The 18283-nt window shown below is 39.3% G+C and overlaps 1 protein-coding gene across 2 annotated transcripts in view; it reads right to left on the bottom strand.

Moving 5' to 3' along the window:
* Positions 1–209: 209 nt before the first annotated feature.
* Positions 210–18283, bottom strand: part of KATNAL1 (katanin catalytic subunit A1 like 1) — a 93932-nt gene continuing 75858 nt past the window's right edge. For both annotated transcript variants that reach the window (XM_025364164.1, XM_025364165.1), the window contains exons 10-11: positions 2497–2623; positions 210–941 (exon numbers count right to left, since the gene is read on the bottom strand). In XM_025364164.1, coding sequence (XP_025219949.1) covers positions 743–941; positions 2497–2623 — 326 coding nt within the window. In that variant the 3' untranslated portion in view covers positions 210–742. The remainder of the gene's footprint in view (positions 942–2496; positions 2624–18283) is intronic.

Here is an 18283-nt window from a genome sequence, read left to right on the forward strand (position 1 = left end):
CTTCCCACCTTTCCATATTAAGTATAAGAAGCACCAGCAAAAAAATACTAAAGACAGAGAAATGACCTGGCAAAATGATTCAAATACTATAGAGCGTGAGAATATTCCTCAATAAAGCTCAAGACGTTATTAAGTAGCTAGTAGAATAAATGGCAGCGGGAGGGGAAGTAAAAATTCTAACCATATGACAGACTCCTAACAGTAAGTCATAAATTCTAAAGGTTTAATCAGTAAATTATTTCCTCCAAAATATACTGTCATTCTTCTCTTAACAATAAATACAGAGTGTGACACAAATCCAATTTTGATGTTAAAAGTCAACCTGTATAGATAGGTCCCTCATGTTGACAGAGCAAAGAAGTGGAAAAAAACAAAAACACAAACAAAGAAAAACAACTGCAAATGAGAAATAGGGGTATTTCTAAATCTTCTGTAAACAAGTTTCTAAAATAGCACACTGCTCCCTCTCTTCAGCCTCCCTGATAGACTGGTTTGGGTGTGCAATATTAATGCAGGAATACGTGGAATACCAGTACAAAGCCAGGGAAGGGAGACTAGCAAACTCTCGCCCTGAATTATTTCTCAACTACATTTAGTATTCTTCACAGTTTTAGATGTTTTTTTTTCCTTTAAGCGAAAATCACTCCACTGAAAAAAATTCCAAATCTGTTTTTTAAAAATTGCAGGAATTTCTTCATATTTTATAAACAAAAATACCAGAAATTAAAGAGTTGACAGAAATTCAAGCAGATCCAAATTCAACCATCCATTTTTCATACTTCTCCAAGTCTGCAGCAGAGACAGACTTAGCAATTTTCTTTAGGGCCAATTCAAAGTCTCCTTTGGTAACAGGCATCTGAAGTTCCTCTTTAGAAAGTGCACGGATCTCTTCTGGACCTAAGCCATTGATACGCCGTCTCATTGCCATTAAAGAGGCATCCCTAAAAATACACCACAATCAGTCAACAGTAATTTTTGCACATGTTTTAAACACTTTCAATTGTAACAAAGTTATGAAAAAACAATCAAAAGATTATATGTTTTCTATGAGGCTTCTTAGAATTTTCCACTTAAGAAACATCCTGGGGGTTCGGCAGAAGTTAAAACAGGATGCAAATAACCAGAAACATGAAATGTACAGTTAATGAACCCTAAAAGTCTAAGTTGAGCTCAAACAGTACTGAATTATATTTTCCCACTTGCTCCTCAAAGACAGCCAAGAAGTTTAAGAAACCAAAGTCGAATTTTGAAATACTGAATTGTACACTTGGAAATGTTAAGATAATTCAAATCACAGACCAGTTTGTCTACAGCCTAAATAGAGGAATAAAGCCACAAATCACTCTCTCTGAAACATGAATATCCACATACAGTGGACATGGAATTCCCTACATGGAGTATTTGCAGGCAACTAAAGGCATAAACTCTGGCTTCTCTTGATCCCATGTGCAGCTCTTTTTGACCAACTATAAATAAATATGAAGGTATGGAAGAAAAGGATAATTCATAAACACAAAAAAGCTATTAGGAAGGCCAAGCCAACAAAAATGTCAAGTTCTTAAATATTTCACTATAGTAGCAGTAGAAACTATTGTGACCTTATTGTATGCCACTAAACTTGGATGCACATGGGAAAAATGCGAGCAGAAAAGGTGAGAAAAACAGATGCTACGGCTTTAAAGAAAGGCTACTAAAGTCAATTTAAGTACAGTTAGAAAAATAAGGAAAAAAATAACTGCACAGAGTGACAGGAGGTGTCTAAAAATTATGATGTCGCTAAACTGAAAAAATTTTAAATGTGTATCTTCCCCAGCTTACACTGATCATTTTTGCTTATCGGCATGTGTTTAAATAATGCCAACCAAAACTAAATAATATTACTTTATGTTGATGTAGAAAGGCTCCAACACAAAGCTAAACTAATCTTAGGTTGTCAAAGTCGTTATCATCAAGTTAGACACAACAGTTTTTGTTTTTTTTTTGCGACGGAGTCTCGCTGTCTCCCAGGCTGGAGTGCAGTGGCACCATCGCAGCTCACTACAAGCTCCGCCTCCCGGGTTCACGCCATTCTCCTGCCTCAGCCTCCCGAGTAGCTGGGACTACAGGCGCCCGCCACCACGCCCAGCTAATATCTTGTATTTTTAGTAGAGACGGGATTTCACTGTGTTAGCCAGGATAGTCTCGACCTCCTGACCTCGTGATCTGCCTGCCTCAGTCTCCCAAAGTTCTGGGCTTACAGGCGCGAGCCACCAACACAACAATTTCTTAAAAATCCAAAGATCAAAAACATCAGTGACCAATGCTATATAATTTTCAACTCACAATGAAGAATAAAGTTATATGGAAAAAAAAAAAGGACAAATGGGAAACTATTTCAAAGAAACGGGTAGCTGCTTTCATGTCTAACTACACTGGGTTAACTACACTGACTTTAAGACTAGTCCTCCTGCCAAGTCTATAACTAATGTCTAACATCACAGATCATTAAAAAAATACCTGCAAACATTAGTGATGTCAGCACCAGAATAGCCCTCAATCTTCTCGGCTATATCTTCCAGTTGAATATCAGGATCTAATTCGACCTCACGAAGGTTGATCTTCAGAAGCTCGGCTCTTCCTTTTGCTGTTACAAGATTTTGGTGGTGTTGTTAGATGTTTTACTTTACAAATAATTTTGCTGAGAAATGACATATTAACATTCAGGGGGAAAAATGAGGCCAATGCAAAGAAGAGTCAATAACTGTGTGTCCATTAGTATTATTACCAATTCACTGTATGACTCATGGAATCATTTAAATTCCTATGTGCCTCTGTAGCAGTAACTAAAAATTGAAAAAAACAAAAAACAAAAATCAAAAACAAAAACAAAAACCACCTGGGTTTTCTTTATAGACTGTGAAGATATCTACTATGAGAACAAAGAATCTGAGATCCTTCATGAAAAATATAAATATCAGTTTTCAGGCACCGGAAACGCTTCTCAAAAAAAAAAAAAAAAACTTAGCCTGGTGTTAGAAAATTAGACTGCATCAAGTGTAACTCCTATGAATTACTTCGTTCACCTGTTAGTATGACATGGATCTCCAGAACTCTTATCAGTAGTTTAAAGAACATTTCCTAAAAATCAGTAATTGGCACAAAAAGCTCATTAATGTATTTTTTACTTGGAGAGCCAGCCCACAGACATGTGCTGTTCCAGTATGATTTAAATGTGAACTGAATAAGTTCAAACATACTCAGAATTTTTAAAATAACCAATCACGCTTGCCATTTCAGTAGTGCTTTTAGTGGCAAATCTGCTTAGCACAGCACACTAAGATAATGCATTACTAGTTTATCTGGCACTCTACTATTTCCTGAGATACAAAATGAAATTTAATTCTCTTCTACTTTTATTTTGAAAAATGCTAAATCTACAGAAAAAGAAAATCAATGAATACCCATTTGCCTTTCACTGAGATTCACCAATTGCTAACATTTTGCCATTATCACTCTAGCTGCCTCCTCAACTCTCCTCCCTCAACTTCTTGAATTGAGCGCTAGCTGTAGGCATCACAACACTTCACCTTAAATTCCCCAACATGTATCTCCTAAGAAAAAAGGTAGACATAACATTTCTCACCCTTATCAGGAGATTTAATACTGGAACATTAGTGTCTAATACACAATTCAAAGCAAAGTCTCCCCATTTGTCCCAAGCCTTTATAACTTTTACAAACCATAACACATTGCATTCAGTTACCATGTCTCATTCATCTTCTTTCATCTAAAACAGTTTCCCAGTGTTTACTTTTTGGTTCATTTTGTTTTGTCTTTCATGAAATTGACAATTCTCCCCCAAATGATCTTATACAGCCAACACATTCCAATAAAGATCCTCCTAAAAGGTCTCTCTGTAGAAACTAATGGGCAGATACCAACATGTCCACAGAAATGGAAAGAACCAAGAACAGCCAAGATGCTCTGGAAGAGCAACAGCAAAGTGGAAAGAATTGCTCTATCAGATTTCAAGACTTACTACAAAGGTATAGGACTCAAAGCAGAGTGACGCTCTTGTGGAAAGAGACAGATAGATCAACAGTACAGAACGGGGTGCCCAGCAGCAGACCGAAGCAGAACTATAGACACTTAATTTATGACAAAGCGGTTCAGGCCGCGAGGGGAAGGAGTGTCTTTTCAATTAATGATGCAAGAACAGCTGACTATCCACAGCGGAAAAAAATGAAATCGGGTCCTATATCACACTGTACCCAAAAATCAGTGCCAGATATATTACATCTAAACGCAAAGTTGTAAGTATTTTATAAGATAACATAGAAGAATATCTGAATGACCTCAGGGAAGCATTCTCAAGACATATTTCAAAAAATCAACTAGGAAAAGACTGATAAACTGACCACATTAAAATGAGGAACTTCTATTCATCAAAAAGATCCTGTCAACACAGTGAAAACAGATGTTACAGAGTTTGAGAAGATATCTGTAACATACATAAGCAACCAAAGACTTGTATCAAGAATATCTCAGGAATTCCTAAAAATCAGCAAGAAAAAGACTACCCAAGAGCCAGAGTGCCTGGCTACGCACAGTGGGCAGACCCCAGTGCTTGCGTGTTCACGTACCCCTCACCGCTCTGTGCCTGGCTTGCCCCTGGCCGGCGTGGGATCAGGGCCGGTAGCTCTAGCCAAGCACAGCCTGCCAGGGCAAGTGGGCGGAACGCTGGGCTCAAGCAAAACTCCAGCAAAGGCGCCACCAAGGATCCTGCAACACAAGCACTTTGGAAGACACACCGAATTCATCTAATACTGCAGCCGTGCAGCACTACATGGCAATTCACTCCTAGGACGGAATGCTCCATTCTGGCATGCTTACCACCATACATGTATGAAAATGTTCACAACAGTACTGCTCATAATAGCCTAAAGCAAGAAATAACTAAAATGTCCACCAAATAATATGATGGATACATTTTGATATAATCATATAATAGATGGTATGGGTCAAACCATGTCCCTCAAAATTTTTAGGCAACTCCTAACCCCCAGTACTTCAGAATGTGACTGTATTTAGAGACAGGAGAGGTAATTAAGGTAAAATGAGGTCATATGGGTGGGCTCTAACCCAACATGACTGGTGTCCTTACAAGAAGAAGCTATTAGGATACAAACACCCCTAAGAGGAAGACCACATGAAGACTACGGGACAAGACGGCCACCTACAGACCAAGGAGAGAGACCCCAGAGTGCAACCACCCTGCCTACAGCTTCGTCTTATGCTTCTAGCTTCCAGTACTGTGAGAAAATTAACTTCTGTTGTTTAAGCCACCCAATCTTTGGCATTTGTTACGGCAGCCCTAGCAAACGAATATGATAGAATACCAATCACACAGCAACAAAAATGAATGAGGTGGCATCTATATGTGGTAACATGAATGAATCTTAAAATACATTGAACAAAAGAGGCAAGATACAAATGAACACAATCAGTGTGATTTCATTTATGTAAAGTTTAAAAGGAGGTAAAACTTTGTTTGGGGATATACTGTTAGGTGATAAAATTATACGGAAAAGCAAGACATTCTCTCCATAAAAGGAAATCACTGTAAGGGAAAGGTGGTGACCTCCAGCAGAGGGCAGGAAGGAGCCATGCTGGGACGGAGCATGCTGGGAGCTCCTGAGTTCCAGCGAGGCTCCACTTCTGGAGTGGGTAACAGGGCTGTCTGCTTTACCAGCTACCTGATACACTAAACATTTTAGGAACTGTTTCTGTATTATGTTTCACACACCACAAACACACAGTAAGACCAAGCAAAGCAGTGCCAAAAGCAGCAAGCAGGTGTGATTTGGGATTACCAGAAAACAGAAAGGGCGGGACTGGAAAACCTCTACCTCCACAATTCCCTAATCCCAGGAGCCCCTGTCCTTGATCCCAGCCAACAGGCTCACAGGGAGTACACCTGCTCAACATGTGGTTCAGAGCCAAAGAAGTCCTCCAGTCAGGCTGGTGGCAAGAGGGGTAGGGACAGAAAGGGGTGAGGGGAGGAAGCTCCTGTGTCTACTACTACAGAAGGCTGATGTGCGCCTGATGTCCAGGTAAGAACTGATGTTAACATGTGAGCATCTTTACACAATGTTCCACATAGAGCCAGCGAATGCCAATGAACAAATACCCCTTTTCATTCTTACAGGCCCAATATTCGAATACCACTGCATATATAAATCAAACATTTCACTGTGCCTGTCCTAAGATCCTTAACACCAAGTTTAATATATTCTCCCACTGAAACAAAGTTCCAGACAGCCAACTTAAAATGAACATACATAAACCTGTTCATAAATGAGGACCTGGTGGTATTGAAGCTTAGCAGGAAGCATGCTCCATTTCTCTAGTAACTACGATTGGCGGGGGGGACAAGTAACTGAAAACTGGTTATGTCAGTAATATTTTAGAATATTCTTAAGATTTACCGGCTCTATAAAACTGAATTGATATTCAATAAGCTTATGAAAAGATTTAACAAGGGATTAATGTGTTGTTAATCATACTGTAACGAACTGCCGATCCTGTATCACAAAGTTAATACACATTCTAAATCTAAATAAATGTTGTTAGAAGTATCATACACTCCTTATACAACTTTTCTTGAATACACCAGGCAGTCCAGTGTAGGAGATAACAACTACATTCTGGGCCTGCCTGTCTGGGCTCTGGACTCACATGCCCGCTCTCACTTAGCCTCTGGGTCCTCAGTTTCCTAAGTAAATAAGAACAGAATCTACCTTACAAAGCTGTCATGAGGGTTAGGTGAGTTGATACATGCAAAGCCTGGCCGGTAAGTACTCAATAAATGTTCACAGCCCCCACCACCAGTCAATCAACAAATAGGACTCTGGGGAGACAGAAGTGTCCTTTTCCTGAGGGACATCTGGGAAATCACCAACCCAGATGAAACACCTGGGGACACGAGACAGGCCAGGGCGAGCAGACTGCATGATGTCCACATGCTGTAACGTCAGCTTTGAAAAATCAGTAAAATTTAAAGAGAAGGGAAGAGAGAACCTGGGAAATGGGAGTACCACAGATAACGACGCAGAAGTAGGAAGAAGGATGCGTGCAGCAGAATGGCGGAAACATAGAAAAATACAATACAATACTGAAAGATGCAAACAGACACAGATAGGATACATAAGATGTGACCTTGCAGTAAAAGGAACATATTAAAAAAAAAAAAAAAAAAAAAAAAGGACTCTGACCCTGATGTAATAGGAAGTCAGAGTCACTCCTAGTTGAAAGGACTATTAATGCCTTGGTGTTCAGGTCAGCCTAAAAGCAAAAAGAACTAAATGAAGGAAAGTTGAGAAAGGAGTACGTTGGGCTTACCAGGTAGTTGCTGCCATAATTTAGATGCTTAAAATGAAAAGAGCCTTAAGGTAAGGACATTAGAACTCACTTGTGTCTATTATTTTGCCTTCCGTTGACTACAGCAGATCGTATTTACCAAGACAGCAGTAACAGTTCTCTCTCATCCCACACCCATTTCTACGATGGGACCCTGCCACTCCCCAAACCAGAGGCAGTCTAATTTCCCTCCCCTCGAATCGGTGTGGGCCTGAGAATGCCACTCCCCAAACCAGAGGCAGTCTAATTTCCCTCCCCTCGAATCGGTGTGGGCCTGAGAATGTCACAAGTATGAGCAGAAGGGACATTACATAACCTCCAAGGCTAATTCATAAAATTCGATGACATTTCCACCTGATCCAGTGGAACAATCACCTCTAGAGCCCTGAGCTACCATCTGTGAGATCCAAGTATCTCAAGGCCACAGGGAACATGGAGGTGCTCCAGAAAAACAGTCCCAGCAGAGATCGAGGCATGTGAATGAAGACATTCCAGAGGATCCCAGGTCCCAGCTGTGGAGTCGCCCCCAACCATGACCAAGCATCATGAACAGACACCAACCATCCCAACTGTGCCCCATCCGATGTGAGAATAATACGATTATTTTGTCTCTTTAAATTCTGAAGTGGTTTGTTAAACCACAAGAATAAGTGATATATTGGCTTTTCTTGCCACCAATTTCTAATTCTTAAAGAAATATGGATATTTCTTTATGGAAATTATATAAAGAGGCATTACATCTAATTACATCAGATGGTTTTGATTTCATCTATCCTGATTCTTATAATCCTTGCCTTTTTCAAATAAAAATTCTTATTCACAGTTGGTTTTATTCATAAATTGTCCAATTTTTAAAATTTTAATACATTTTACTTTTATTTTCACTAATTTTACCCTGAATTTCCAAAATCATTCTTTTCAGATCTCTCCTCTTCTTAAATTTTATTTATTGTTCAATCTCTTCCAGGCCTTTTTATCCTATCAGGTGGCTCCAGCCAACACCTATCTATCTATTCATTTTCAAGCACCCATGGCTTCAATTCTACTTTTCTCTATGAAAATTCAGTTAAAATGCAACTTCCTCCATGAAGTCTCCCCTAAGTACACCAGTCAGAATTTAGGATTCCTCCATCTCCGTTCCAAAAGTACTGTGCAGAGCTCTCGGCTCATGCATTCCACTGTTTTACTGCAGTTAGGGTAAGTACATGTCTGGTTTCCAAGGCAGTTCTCTAACAACAAGGAATGCACATTATTTATATACCCACATTTCCTAACAAATGTCTTTCAGATAGCAAAGAGCTAAATGAACACTTGTTGATGAATTAATACAGATGAGAGAAAGAGTGGAGTTCTAATTATTGGTTTAGGAGCCCCTTGGGGAAAACGCATTCCCAGGTTTCATGATCATAAGGTACGCACTTTCAGAGCCACAATAAACAAAGAGAAGCACCCCAAAGTCATTAACTGTCACAAACTTCATACAGAAAAACAAGGTTAGAAGGAAGCCTCTCAGCCGTATTTATTTTCTTCTTGTATAATTCCAAAGGAAACTGAGTTCCTGCCTTTATACCAATACAAAGTACGTCTCTCCCCTAATACCTAAGCTTTCCTTAGCAGTTCAGAAACTTGCTGTCATCAACTATTTTCTAATTATATTTTTTCTCCCTATATTATAGTAAAGAATTAAAGTTCAAAAAACAAAAGTTTAAATAATGTGACAGTTCAAGCAGCAAAAATTTTATTCCCTCCACTGGTATCAATTTTTATTTATAATCACTGTAATATGGTAGTAAAACTAAACTTTCAAATACATTAGATATCATACACGTATTTTGTTTAGAAAACAAAACATGGGCTGGGCACAGTGGCTCATGCTTGTAATCCCAACACTCTGGGAGGTGGAGGCAGGTGGATCACTTGAGGTCAGGAGTTGGAGACCAGCCTGGCCAACACTGTGAAATCCTGTCTCTACTAAAAATACCAAAGTTAGCCGGGCGTGGCGGCGTGCACCTGTAATCCTGGGAGGCTGAGGCAGGAGAATTGCTTGAATGTGGGAGGTGGAGACTGCAGTGAGCCAAAATTAGGTCACCGCACCCCAACCTGGGCAACAGAGTGAGACTCCATCTCAAATAAACAAACGAAAACATGGATGAAGAGAAAAAGAATGGGAAGAAATTTTTAAAATCACAAATAAACAAAACACTCGAATTTCAACTTGTATATGACTGATGTATTAGAAAGCCAGGTATTAAGGAGTTAATTCTCAGAGGTGCAATATTCCAGCATGGCTTATAGGTTCTAAATCTAATCGCTTCTGCTGTTGCCTTAAATAAGCTTATTATTTTACGAGCTTAATCAGTAAATTAAGTTTTTTTGATTTTGTTTTGTTTTGTTTTGTTTTGAGATGGAGTCTCGCTCTGTCACCTAGGCTGGAGTGCTGTGGCACGATCTCAGCTCACTGCAACCTCCACCTCCAGGGTTCAAGTGACTCTCCTGCCTCAGCCTCCTGAGTAGCTGGAATTACAGGCACTTGCTACCACATCTGGCTAACTTTTTGATGTTTAGTAGAGACAGGGTTTTATCATATCGGTCAGGCTGGTCTTGAACTCCTGACCTCAGGTGATCCGCCCACCTTGGCCTCCCAGAGTGCAGAGATTACAGGCGTGAGTGACTACATCCAGCCAAATTAAGTACTATTTTAAGAAAAAGAAAAGTTTTCTCTTTAAGTAATGACATTATTAAATTATTAGAATACAGAGTAACAGCCAGAAAAGATAATATAAGATGGAATCTGTGAGCTAAAAATCTATCAAGTAATTACATTGTATAGCCTTGGGGTCTAGTCAAAAAAGTGACCAAGGAATATGTTACAAAAATTTTCAAAATTCATAGGTGAGGTTTCCACTTTTAGCCATGATGAAATAACTGTTACCAAACTTGCCCTTCTATGGTAAACAACTATAAAATGAGACAGAATATAAAGAAAACTGTTTGCATGTATTGGCCAACAGGCAGTAAAGAACTGAATACTGATTTTTCTTAGTTCTGCCAGTAATCTGAATGCCTGCCAGAACACCATTTAAAGGAAAATACATAATCTGTAATCCCTACAATGTAGCACATACAATAAAATTATTGGATATGTGAAAAAGCAGAAAAATATGGCCCACACTCAAGAGAATTAAAAAGTAGCTAATAGAAACAAATGAATCAAACGCTAAAATTAGCTGACAAAAACTATAAAGTGGTAGATTATCCCATTTCTGAATAAAAAATTTTACTAAAACTTAGAGACTTTACATAACTATTATCCTCAAAGTTTCTGTGTGTCAAGAATTTAAGAGTGGTGTAGCTAGAAAGTTCTAGCTTGGGGTCTGTGATGCTTAAATTTATATGTCAACTTGGCTGGGCAATGGTGCCCAAAGAGTGGATGAAAAATTATTCTGGGACTGGCACAGTGGCTCATGTTTGTAATCCCAGCACTTTGAGAGGTGGAGGTGGGTGGATCACTTGAGGTCAGCAGTTCAAGACCAGCCTGACCAACATGGTGAAACCTTGTCTCTATTAAAAGTACAAAATTAGCCAGGTGTGGTGGAACACACCTGTAATCCCAGCTACTTGGGAGCCTGAGGCAGGAGAATCCCTTGAACCCAGGAGGCAGAGGTTGCAGTGAGGTGAGATTGCACCATTGCTCTCCAGTCCAGGCAACTGGAGTGAAACTCCATCTCAGAAGAAAAAAGAAAAAGAAAAATTATTCTGAATGTGTCTGTGAACATGTTTTTCAATGAGATTAACATTTAAATTAGTGGACTTGGAGTAAAGCAGACTGCCCTTCCTAACGTGGGTGGGCCTCATCTAACCAACAGAAGGTCTGAATAAAACACAACGCTGAACGGCGACCCGCCCCCACCCCGGAAGAGGAAATTCAGCAAATGGCCTTCAGATTTCAACTCCAACACTGCTCTCCCTGGGTCTCCAGCCTGATAGCCTTTGGACCTGAACTGCAGTATCAGCTCTTCCTGGGTCTCTAAGCTGCCAGCTTGGGGCACACATTTTGGACTTACCAGCCCCCATAATCGTGTGAGTCAACTGCCTAAAATAAACCTCTCTATATATGCACGTCCTGTTGGTTCTGTCTCTCTGTAGGACCCTGACTAACACAAGGTCTCTCAGGAAGTCACAGTCAATACATGGACCAGAACTATAGTCATCCAAAGGTAGCTCTCACATGGCTGGCACGATGGTGCTGATTGCTGGTGGAAAACTTCAGTTCTTCCCCATTTGGGCTTCTCCACATGGTTCCAGGCATGACAGGTGGCCTCCTCAAGAGCAAATGATCCCATGTGATCCAAGTGAGGGAGAGTCAGGCAGAAACTATCCTTTTCATGATCTAGCCTCAGAAATCATTTAGCATCACTTCTGCCATATCCTATTTCTTAGATGAAAATCACTAAGTCTAATCCACATTCAGATGGAGGGGAACTAAGCTCCACTTTTTGAAGGGAAGAATGCCAAAGAATTTTTAAAAAGAGACAAAAATAAGCAAATGAGGAATCCCAGCAAAGTAATAAAAACTATAAAAAGTAACCAAATGGAGGCCAGGTGAGGTGGCTCATGCCTGTAATCCCAGCACTTTGGGAGGCCAAGGCAGGCGGATCACCTGAGGTCAGGAGTTCAAGACCAGCCTGACAAACATGGAGAAACCCTGTCCCTACTAAAAATACAAAAAATAGCTGAGCATGGTGGCACATGCCGGTAATCCCAGCTACTCAGGAGGCTGAGGCAGAAGAATCGCTTGAACCCGGGAGGCTGAGGTTGCAGTGAGCCAAGATGGCGCCACTGCACTCCAGCCTGACTGACAAGAGCAAAACTCCATCTCACACACACACACAAAAAAAGTAAACAAATGGAAATGCTAGATTTGGAAAATACAGTATCTAAATTAAAAAATTCACTAGACAGGTTTAAAAGCGGACTAGGGATGACAAAAGCAGGTCAGTAAACATGAAGATCGATTTAGAAATTATCCAACCTTAAAAATATAAAGAAAACATTTTGGGAAAAAGCATTTAACAGAGTTTTAATGACCTGTGAGACAGTATCAAGAAGTCCAACATACATGCAAGACAAAAGGAACACATCACAGTCAACCCGCTGAAACACAAAGATAAATAGAATATCTTTAAAAAAAAAAAAAAAACCACAGAAGACAATCACTCAAGAAATTGCCAACTTATTTTCTACAGTAGACATATACCATACCACATACCCCCGTCATTTCACGTATGGGTATTTATCGAAGACAAAAAGTCTATGTCTACATAGACTTGAACATGAATATTCATAGCAACTTTATTCACAATAGCCCCAAATTAGAAACAATGCAAATATTCATCAATAAGAGAATGGATAAACAATCTGTGGTATGTCCATGTAAATGGAACAAACACTACTCACCAATAAAAACAACAAACATGGATGAAATTCAAAATCACCATGCTGAGTGAAAGAAGCTAGTCACAAAATGATACCTACTGTAGGATTCTATTAATACGAACTTCAAAATACTTTATATGGACAAAAATTAGACCAGTGGTTTCCTGAGGGGGAGGTGTAGAAGGAAGAGGGAAGGATGGATTACAAGAGGCACAAGGAATCTTTTGAGGATAAAAGATTGATTGTGGTATGGTTTCACAGCTGTTTAACTGTCAAACTCATTAAATTTTAAATGAATAAAATTTATTGTATATAAATTATTCCTCAATAAAGTTGATTTAAAAAAAAAAAAGTGGCCAGAGGGAGAAAGACACAACACACACAAGGGAACAATGATATGAATAGCAGCTGACTTGTATTAAAAAAACAATGGAGGCCAAAAGTGACATCAGCAAGGTAGTAGAATAGGATGCCTCAGACTTCCTATAGCAGCTCCCCCATAGAAATGATAACTTAACAATATAGTTCAAAAAGCCTTTATAAGAACTTCAGACACCAGTTAGGAATTCACAGCCCCACAGGCAAGCTCAAAGCCTAGGACTGCACTGAAATGAGTAAGAAAAGCCATTTCTTTTCTTTCTTTCTTTTTTGCTTTCTTTGAGATGGAGTTTCACTCTTGGTGCCCAGGCTGGAGTACAATGGTGCCATCTCGGCTCACTGCAACCTCCACCTCCTGGGTTCAAGTGATTCTCCTGCCTCAGCCTCCCGAGTAGCTGGGATTACGGGCATGTGCCACCACACCCGGCTAATTTTGTATTTTTAGTAGAGACGGGGTTTCTCCATGTTGCTCAGGCTGGTCTCAAACTCCCAACCTCAGGTGATCCGCCTGCCTCGGCCTCCTAAAGTGCTAGGATTACAGGCGTGAGCCACCGCGCCCGGCCAAGAAAAGCCATTTCATGTTAACTGAGTCAACTCCTTCCTCAAGCTAGCACAGCTCTATGCAATCAAGAGGAAATGTTTACCTCACAACTTCTCCCTCAGGAGAAAAAGAGAAAAGTGGAATGTACATCCAGCATTCCAGCTTTTCAGTGGACTGCCCAAGGGACTGGTTTCTGCCTTGCCACACTTGCAGCAGGCACAAAGAGAGAACTCAGCAAGTTGTTGCTGCGCTAGCAACTTATAATACAGTAGACAAAAGCCAACACAGCTCCATATGGTTGGGAGAAAGCAACCAGCTTGTAGCTCCTTACTTGGGAGGGAAAGAGAAGAGTGGAATGTATGTCTAATGTTTCAGTTTTTCAGAGGACTTCCCAAGGGACTGATTTCTATTTCACCTGACTTGAAGGACTGATGGAACTGGGAGACCTTGGAGACCCAGGGGCCACAAAGAACAAAAGAGAGTTAAGAGATTTGTTGCGTTCCAGAGAAGCTACAATACCAAAGATAGATAACAGAAGAAGCAAGAGAGACTACAAGCTCCTGAAAAAGAAATCAGAAAACCTCTCTAATTGGGAAATTACATGCACAAGCCCAGAGAGGCAATAGCCCCACAAAAGGTTTGAGAGATCCTCGGAATCTCCAGCCAGGATGATTGGTGAAGGTCTTCCTCTGTACAAAGTGAGTTCATAAAGATTGAAAGGGCTGGCTGTTCTTTCAAATGCACAAATCACAACAAAAAAAACCAAGGCACATGTTACAGAGAAACATGTACCAATAAAGGGAAAAAATTAATTTCTAGGAATCAATCCTAAAAAAAAAAGATTTAAGAATTATCTGACAAAAAATTCAATATAATCATCTTAAAGAACCTCAGCACTATACACGATAACCCAGAAAAACAACTATATGTAATCAACAGAACAATGCATGAGCAAAATAAGAATTTAACAGACAGAAGCTATATAAAGAACCAAAACAATATTAAGGAGCTAAAATATACAGTAACTGAACTGAAACATTCACTAAAGAGGATCAACAGCAGTCTAGATCAAGCAGATTACTTAGTGAACCCAAAGACAGGTCATTTGAAATAATCAAGTCAGAAACAAAAAAAGAAAAAGAATGAAGAAAAGTGAAGAAAGCCTATGGGACTTAGATACCATAAAATAGATCAATATACATACTATGGAAGCTCCAGAAGGAGTTGAGTGAGAAACAAAGAGCTTATTTGAAGAAATAATAGCCACAAACTTCCTAAATGCGAAGACATTGCAGGTTTGGTTGCAGACCACCACAATAAAGTGAGTCACACGAATTTCTTGGTTTCCCAACGCATAGAAAAGCTATATTTACACTATACTGTAGTCTATTAAGTGTACAATAGCATTACATCTACAAAGTGGATATCTTAATGTAAAAATACTTTATTGCTAAAAAAAAAAAATGCTAACAACCATCTCCGCCTTCAGCAAGTTGTAATATTTTGGCCCGTGGATGGTCTTGCCTCAATGTCGATGTATGTTGATGAATCAGGGTGGTGGCTGCTGAAGGTTGGGGTGGCAGTATCCACTTCTTAAATAAGAAAACAGTCAACTCTGCTGTATCAGTTGTCTCTTCCCTGCATGGAAGATTTCTCTGTAGCATGCAATGCTGCCTGACAGCATTTTACCCGTAACAGCACTTATTTTGAAATTGGAGTTGATTCTCTTCAAATCTGCTGCTGTTTTATCAACTAAGTTTATAAAATATTCTAAATTATTTGTTGTTATTTCAACAATGTTCACAGCATCTTCACAGGAGATTCTACCTCAAGAAATATTTTCTTTGCTCATCTGTAAGAAGCAACCCCTTGTCTGTTCAAGTTTTATCATGAGATTGCAGCAATCCAGTCCCAACTACAAGTACCACTTCTAGTGCTAGTTATCTTGCTTTTCCATTACATCTGTGATGACGTCCTCCACCCAAAGTCTTGAACCCCTCAAGGTCATTCATGAGGGTTGGAATTAACTTCTTCCAAACTCCTGTTAAGACTGATGTTCTGACATCCTCGCATGAATCAAAAATGTTCTTAATGGCATCTAGAATGATGATTCTTTTCTAGAAGGTTTTCAATTTACTTTGCCCAGATTTATCAGACAAATCACCATCTATGGCAACCATAACTTTACAAAATGTATTCCTTAAAAGTAGGACTTGAAAGTCAAAATGACTCCTTGATCCATGGGCTGCAGAATGAATGTTGTGTAAGCAGGCATGAAAACAACATGAATTTCCTTATATATCTCCATCAAAGAGATATATCCCAGGTGCATTGTCAGTAAGCAGTAGCATTTCAAAAGGAATCTTAGCTAGTTCTTCTGGATAACTTGCTACAGCTTCTGTGTCAGTACTTGCTGCTTTACCTTGAACTTTTATGTTATGGAGATGGCTTCTTTCTTTAAACCTCATGAAACAACCTCTGAGATTCCAACTTTTTTTTTTTTCTTGCAGCTTCCTCACCTCTCTCAACCTTTATAGAATTGGAGTTGGGGCTTGCTCTGGATTAGGCTGTGGCTTAAGGAAATGTTGTGGCTGGTTTGATCTTCTATTCAGATCACTCTATCCGTATCAGCAATAAGGCTGTTTCACTTTCTTATCATTCATGTGTTTACTGGAGTAACACTTTTAATTTCCTTCAAGAACTCTTCCTTTTCATTCATAACTTGGCTGTTTGGCATAAGAGGTCTAGCTTTGGTGTATCTCAGCTTTCATCATGCTTTCCTCACTAAGCTTATTCGTGTCTAGCTTCTGATTTCATATAATGTCTTCCTTTACATGGAAAGGAAGACGTAATTCTTCCTTGAGTTGCATCTTCCTTTTCACTTGAACACTTAGAGACCACTGTAGAGTTCTTAACTGGCTTAATTCCAGTATTGTTGTGTCTGAGGGTATGGGGAGGCCTGAGGAAAGGTAGAGTCATAAAACACACATTTATCAATTAAGTTTGCCATCTTATGTGGGCATAGTTTGTGGTACCCCAAAACAATTACAACACTAACATCAAAGATCACTGATCACAGATCACTGTAACAGATAAATAATAATGAAAAGTCTGAAATATTGTGAGAATTTTCAAAATGTGACAGAGACACAAAGTGAGCACATGCTGTTGAAAAAATGGCCCTCACAGACCTGCTTAATTCACGGTTGTCACAAACCTTCCATTTGTGAAAAACACAGTATCTGCAAAGTGCAATAAAGAGGAGCATAATAAAACAAGGTATGCCCGTATAAGAAAAGAAATGAACAAATTCATGAGGCTTAAAAGGACTCCAAGTAGGATGACCTAAGGAAGACCATAGAAACACATAATCAAATTGTCAAAATTCAAAGACAGAATCATGAAAGCAACAAAAGAAAAGTTATTTGTCATTTATAAGGGAGCACTCATAAAATATCAACATATTTCTTAGCAGAAACATCACAAGTCAGAAAGGAGTGACATTATATATTCAAAGTACTAAAAGAAAAAGTCTGCCAACCAGGAATACTATTTTGGCAAAACTGCTCTTCAAAAATGAAGGTGAAATAAATGAAGGAGACCTTTCTAGATCAACAAAAACTTAGGGAGTTTATCACGAATAGACCTGCCTTGCAAAAATTGCTGAATGGAGTCCTTCAAATTGAAACAAAAGGATACTAGACTGCAACACAAAAGCAAATGAAAATATAAAGTTCTCTAATAAAGGTAAATATAAGATAGGTACAGAATCCTGTAGTACTATAACGGTGGTGGTATATAAATCACTTTTGATTTAGGCATACAATTTAAAAGATAAAAGCACACACAACTATATAAAATTATGCATACTGTAATTGCTAGAGCAACTACTAAAATAAATATAGTCAGGTACAGCTAAAAATCCACTAATGGCATTAAAATGATTAGTAAAAACAGTCAATTAGCCCAAAAGAAATTAGCAAGGGGAGTACAGAGAAACAAACAGTACAACAGCAAGAGGGCAGACTTAAACACAGTTATATCACTAATTACATTAAATTCAAATGGAATAAATACTTCTATTAAAAAGCAGAGACAGCCAGGCGCAGTGGCTCACACCCATAATCTCAGCACTTTGGGAGGCCAAGGTGGGCAAATCACCTGACCTCAGGAATTCAAGACCAGCCTGGACAACATGGCAAAACCCTGTCTCTACTACAAATACAAAAAAATTAGCTAGGTATGGTGGCACATGCCTGTAGTCCCAGCTACTTGGGAGGCTGAGGCAGGAGAATCGCTTGAACCTGGGAGGCAGAGGTTGCAGTGAGCTGAGATCGCACCACTGCACTCCCGCCTGGGCAACGGAGTGAGGCTCCAACTCAAACAAACAAACAAAGAGAGACAGACTGGACAAACAGCAAGGCTCAACTATATGCTGTCTACAAAACTTCACTGTAAATATAAAGACAGGTTTGGGTAAAAATTAAAGATGAAAAGCATATTAGCACACCAACAATAGGAAAAGAAAGA

The sequence above is a fragment of the Theropithecus gelada genome, chromosome 17 (genome assembly GCF_003255815.1).
Source record: "Theropithecus gelada isolate Dixy chromosome 17, Tgel_1.0, whole genome shotgun sequence".
Lineage (NCBI taxonomy): Eukaryota > Metazoa > Chordata > Mammalia > Primates > Cercopithecidae > Theropithecus > Theropithecus gelada.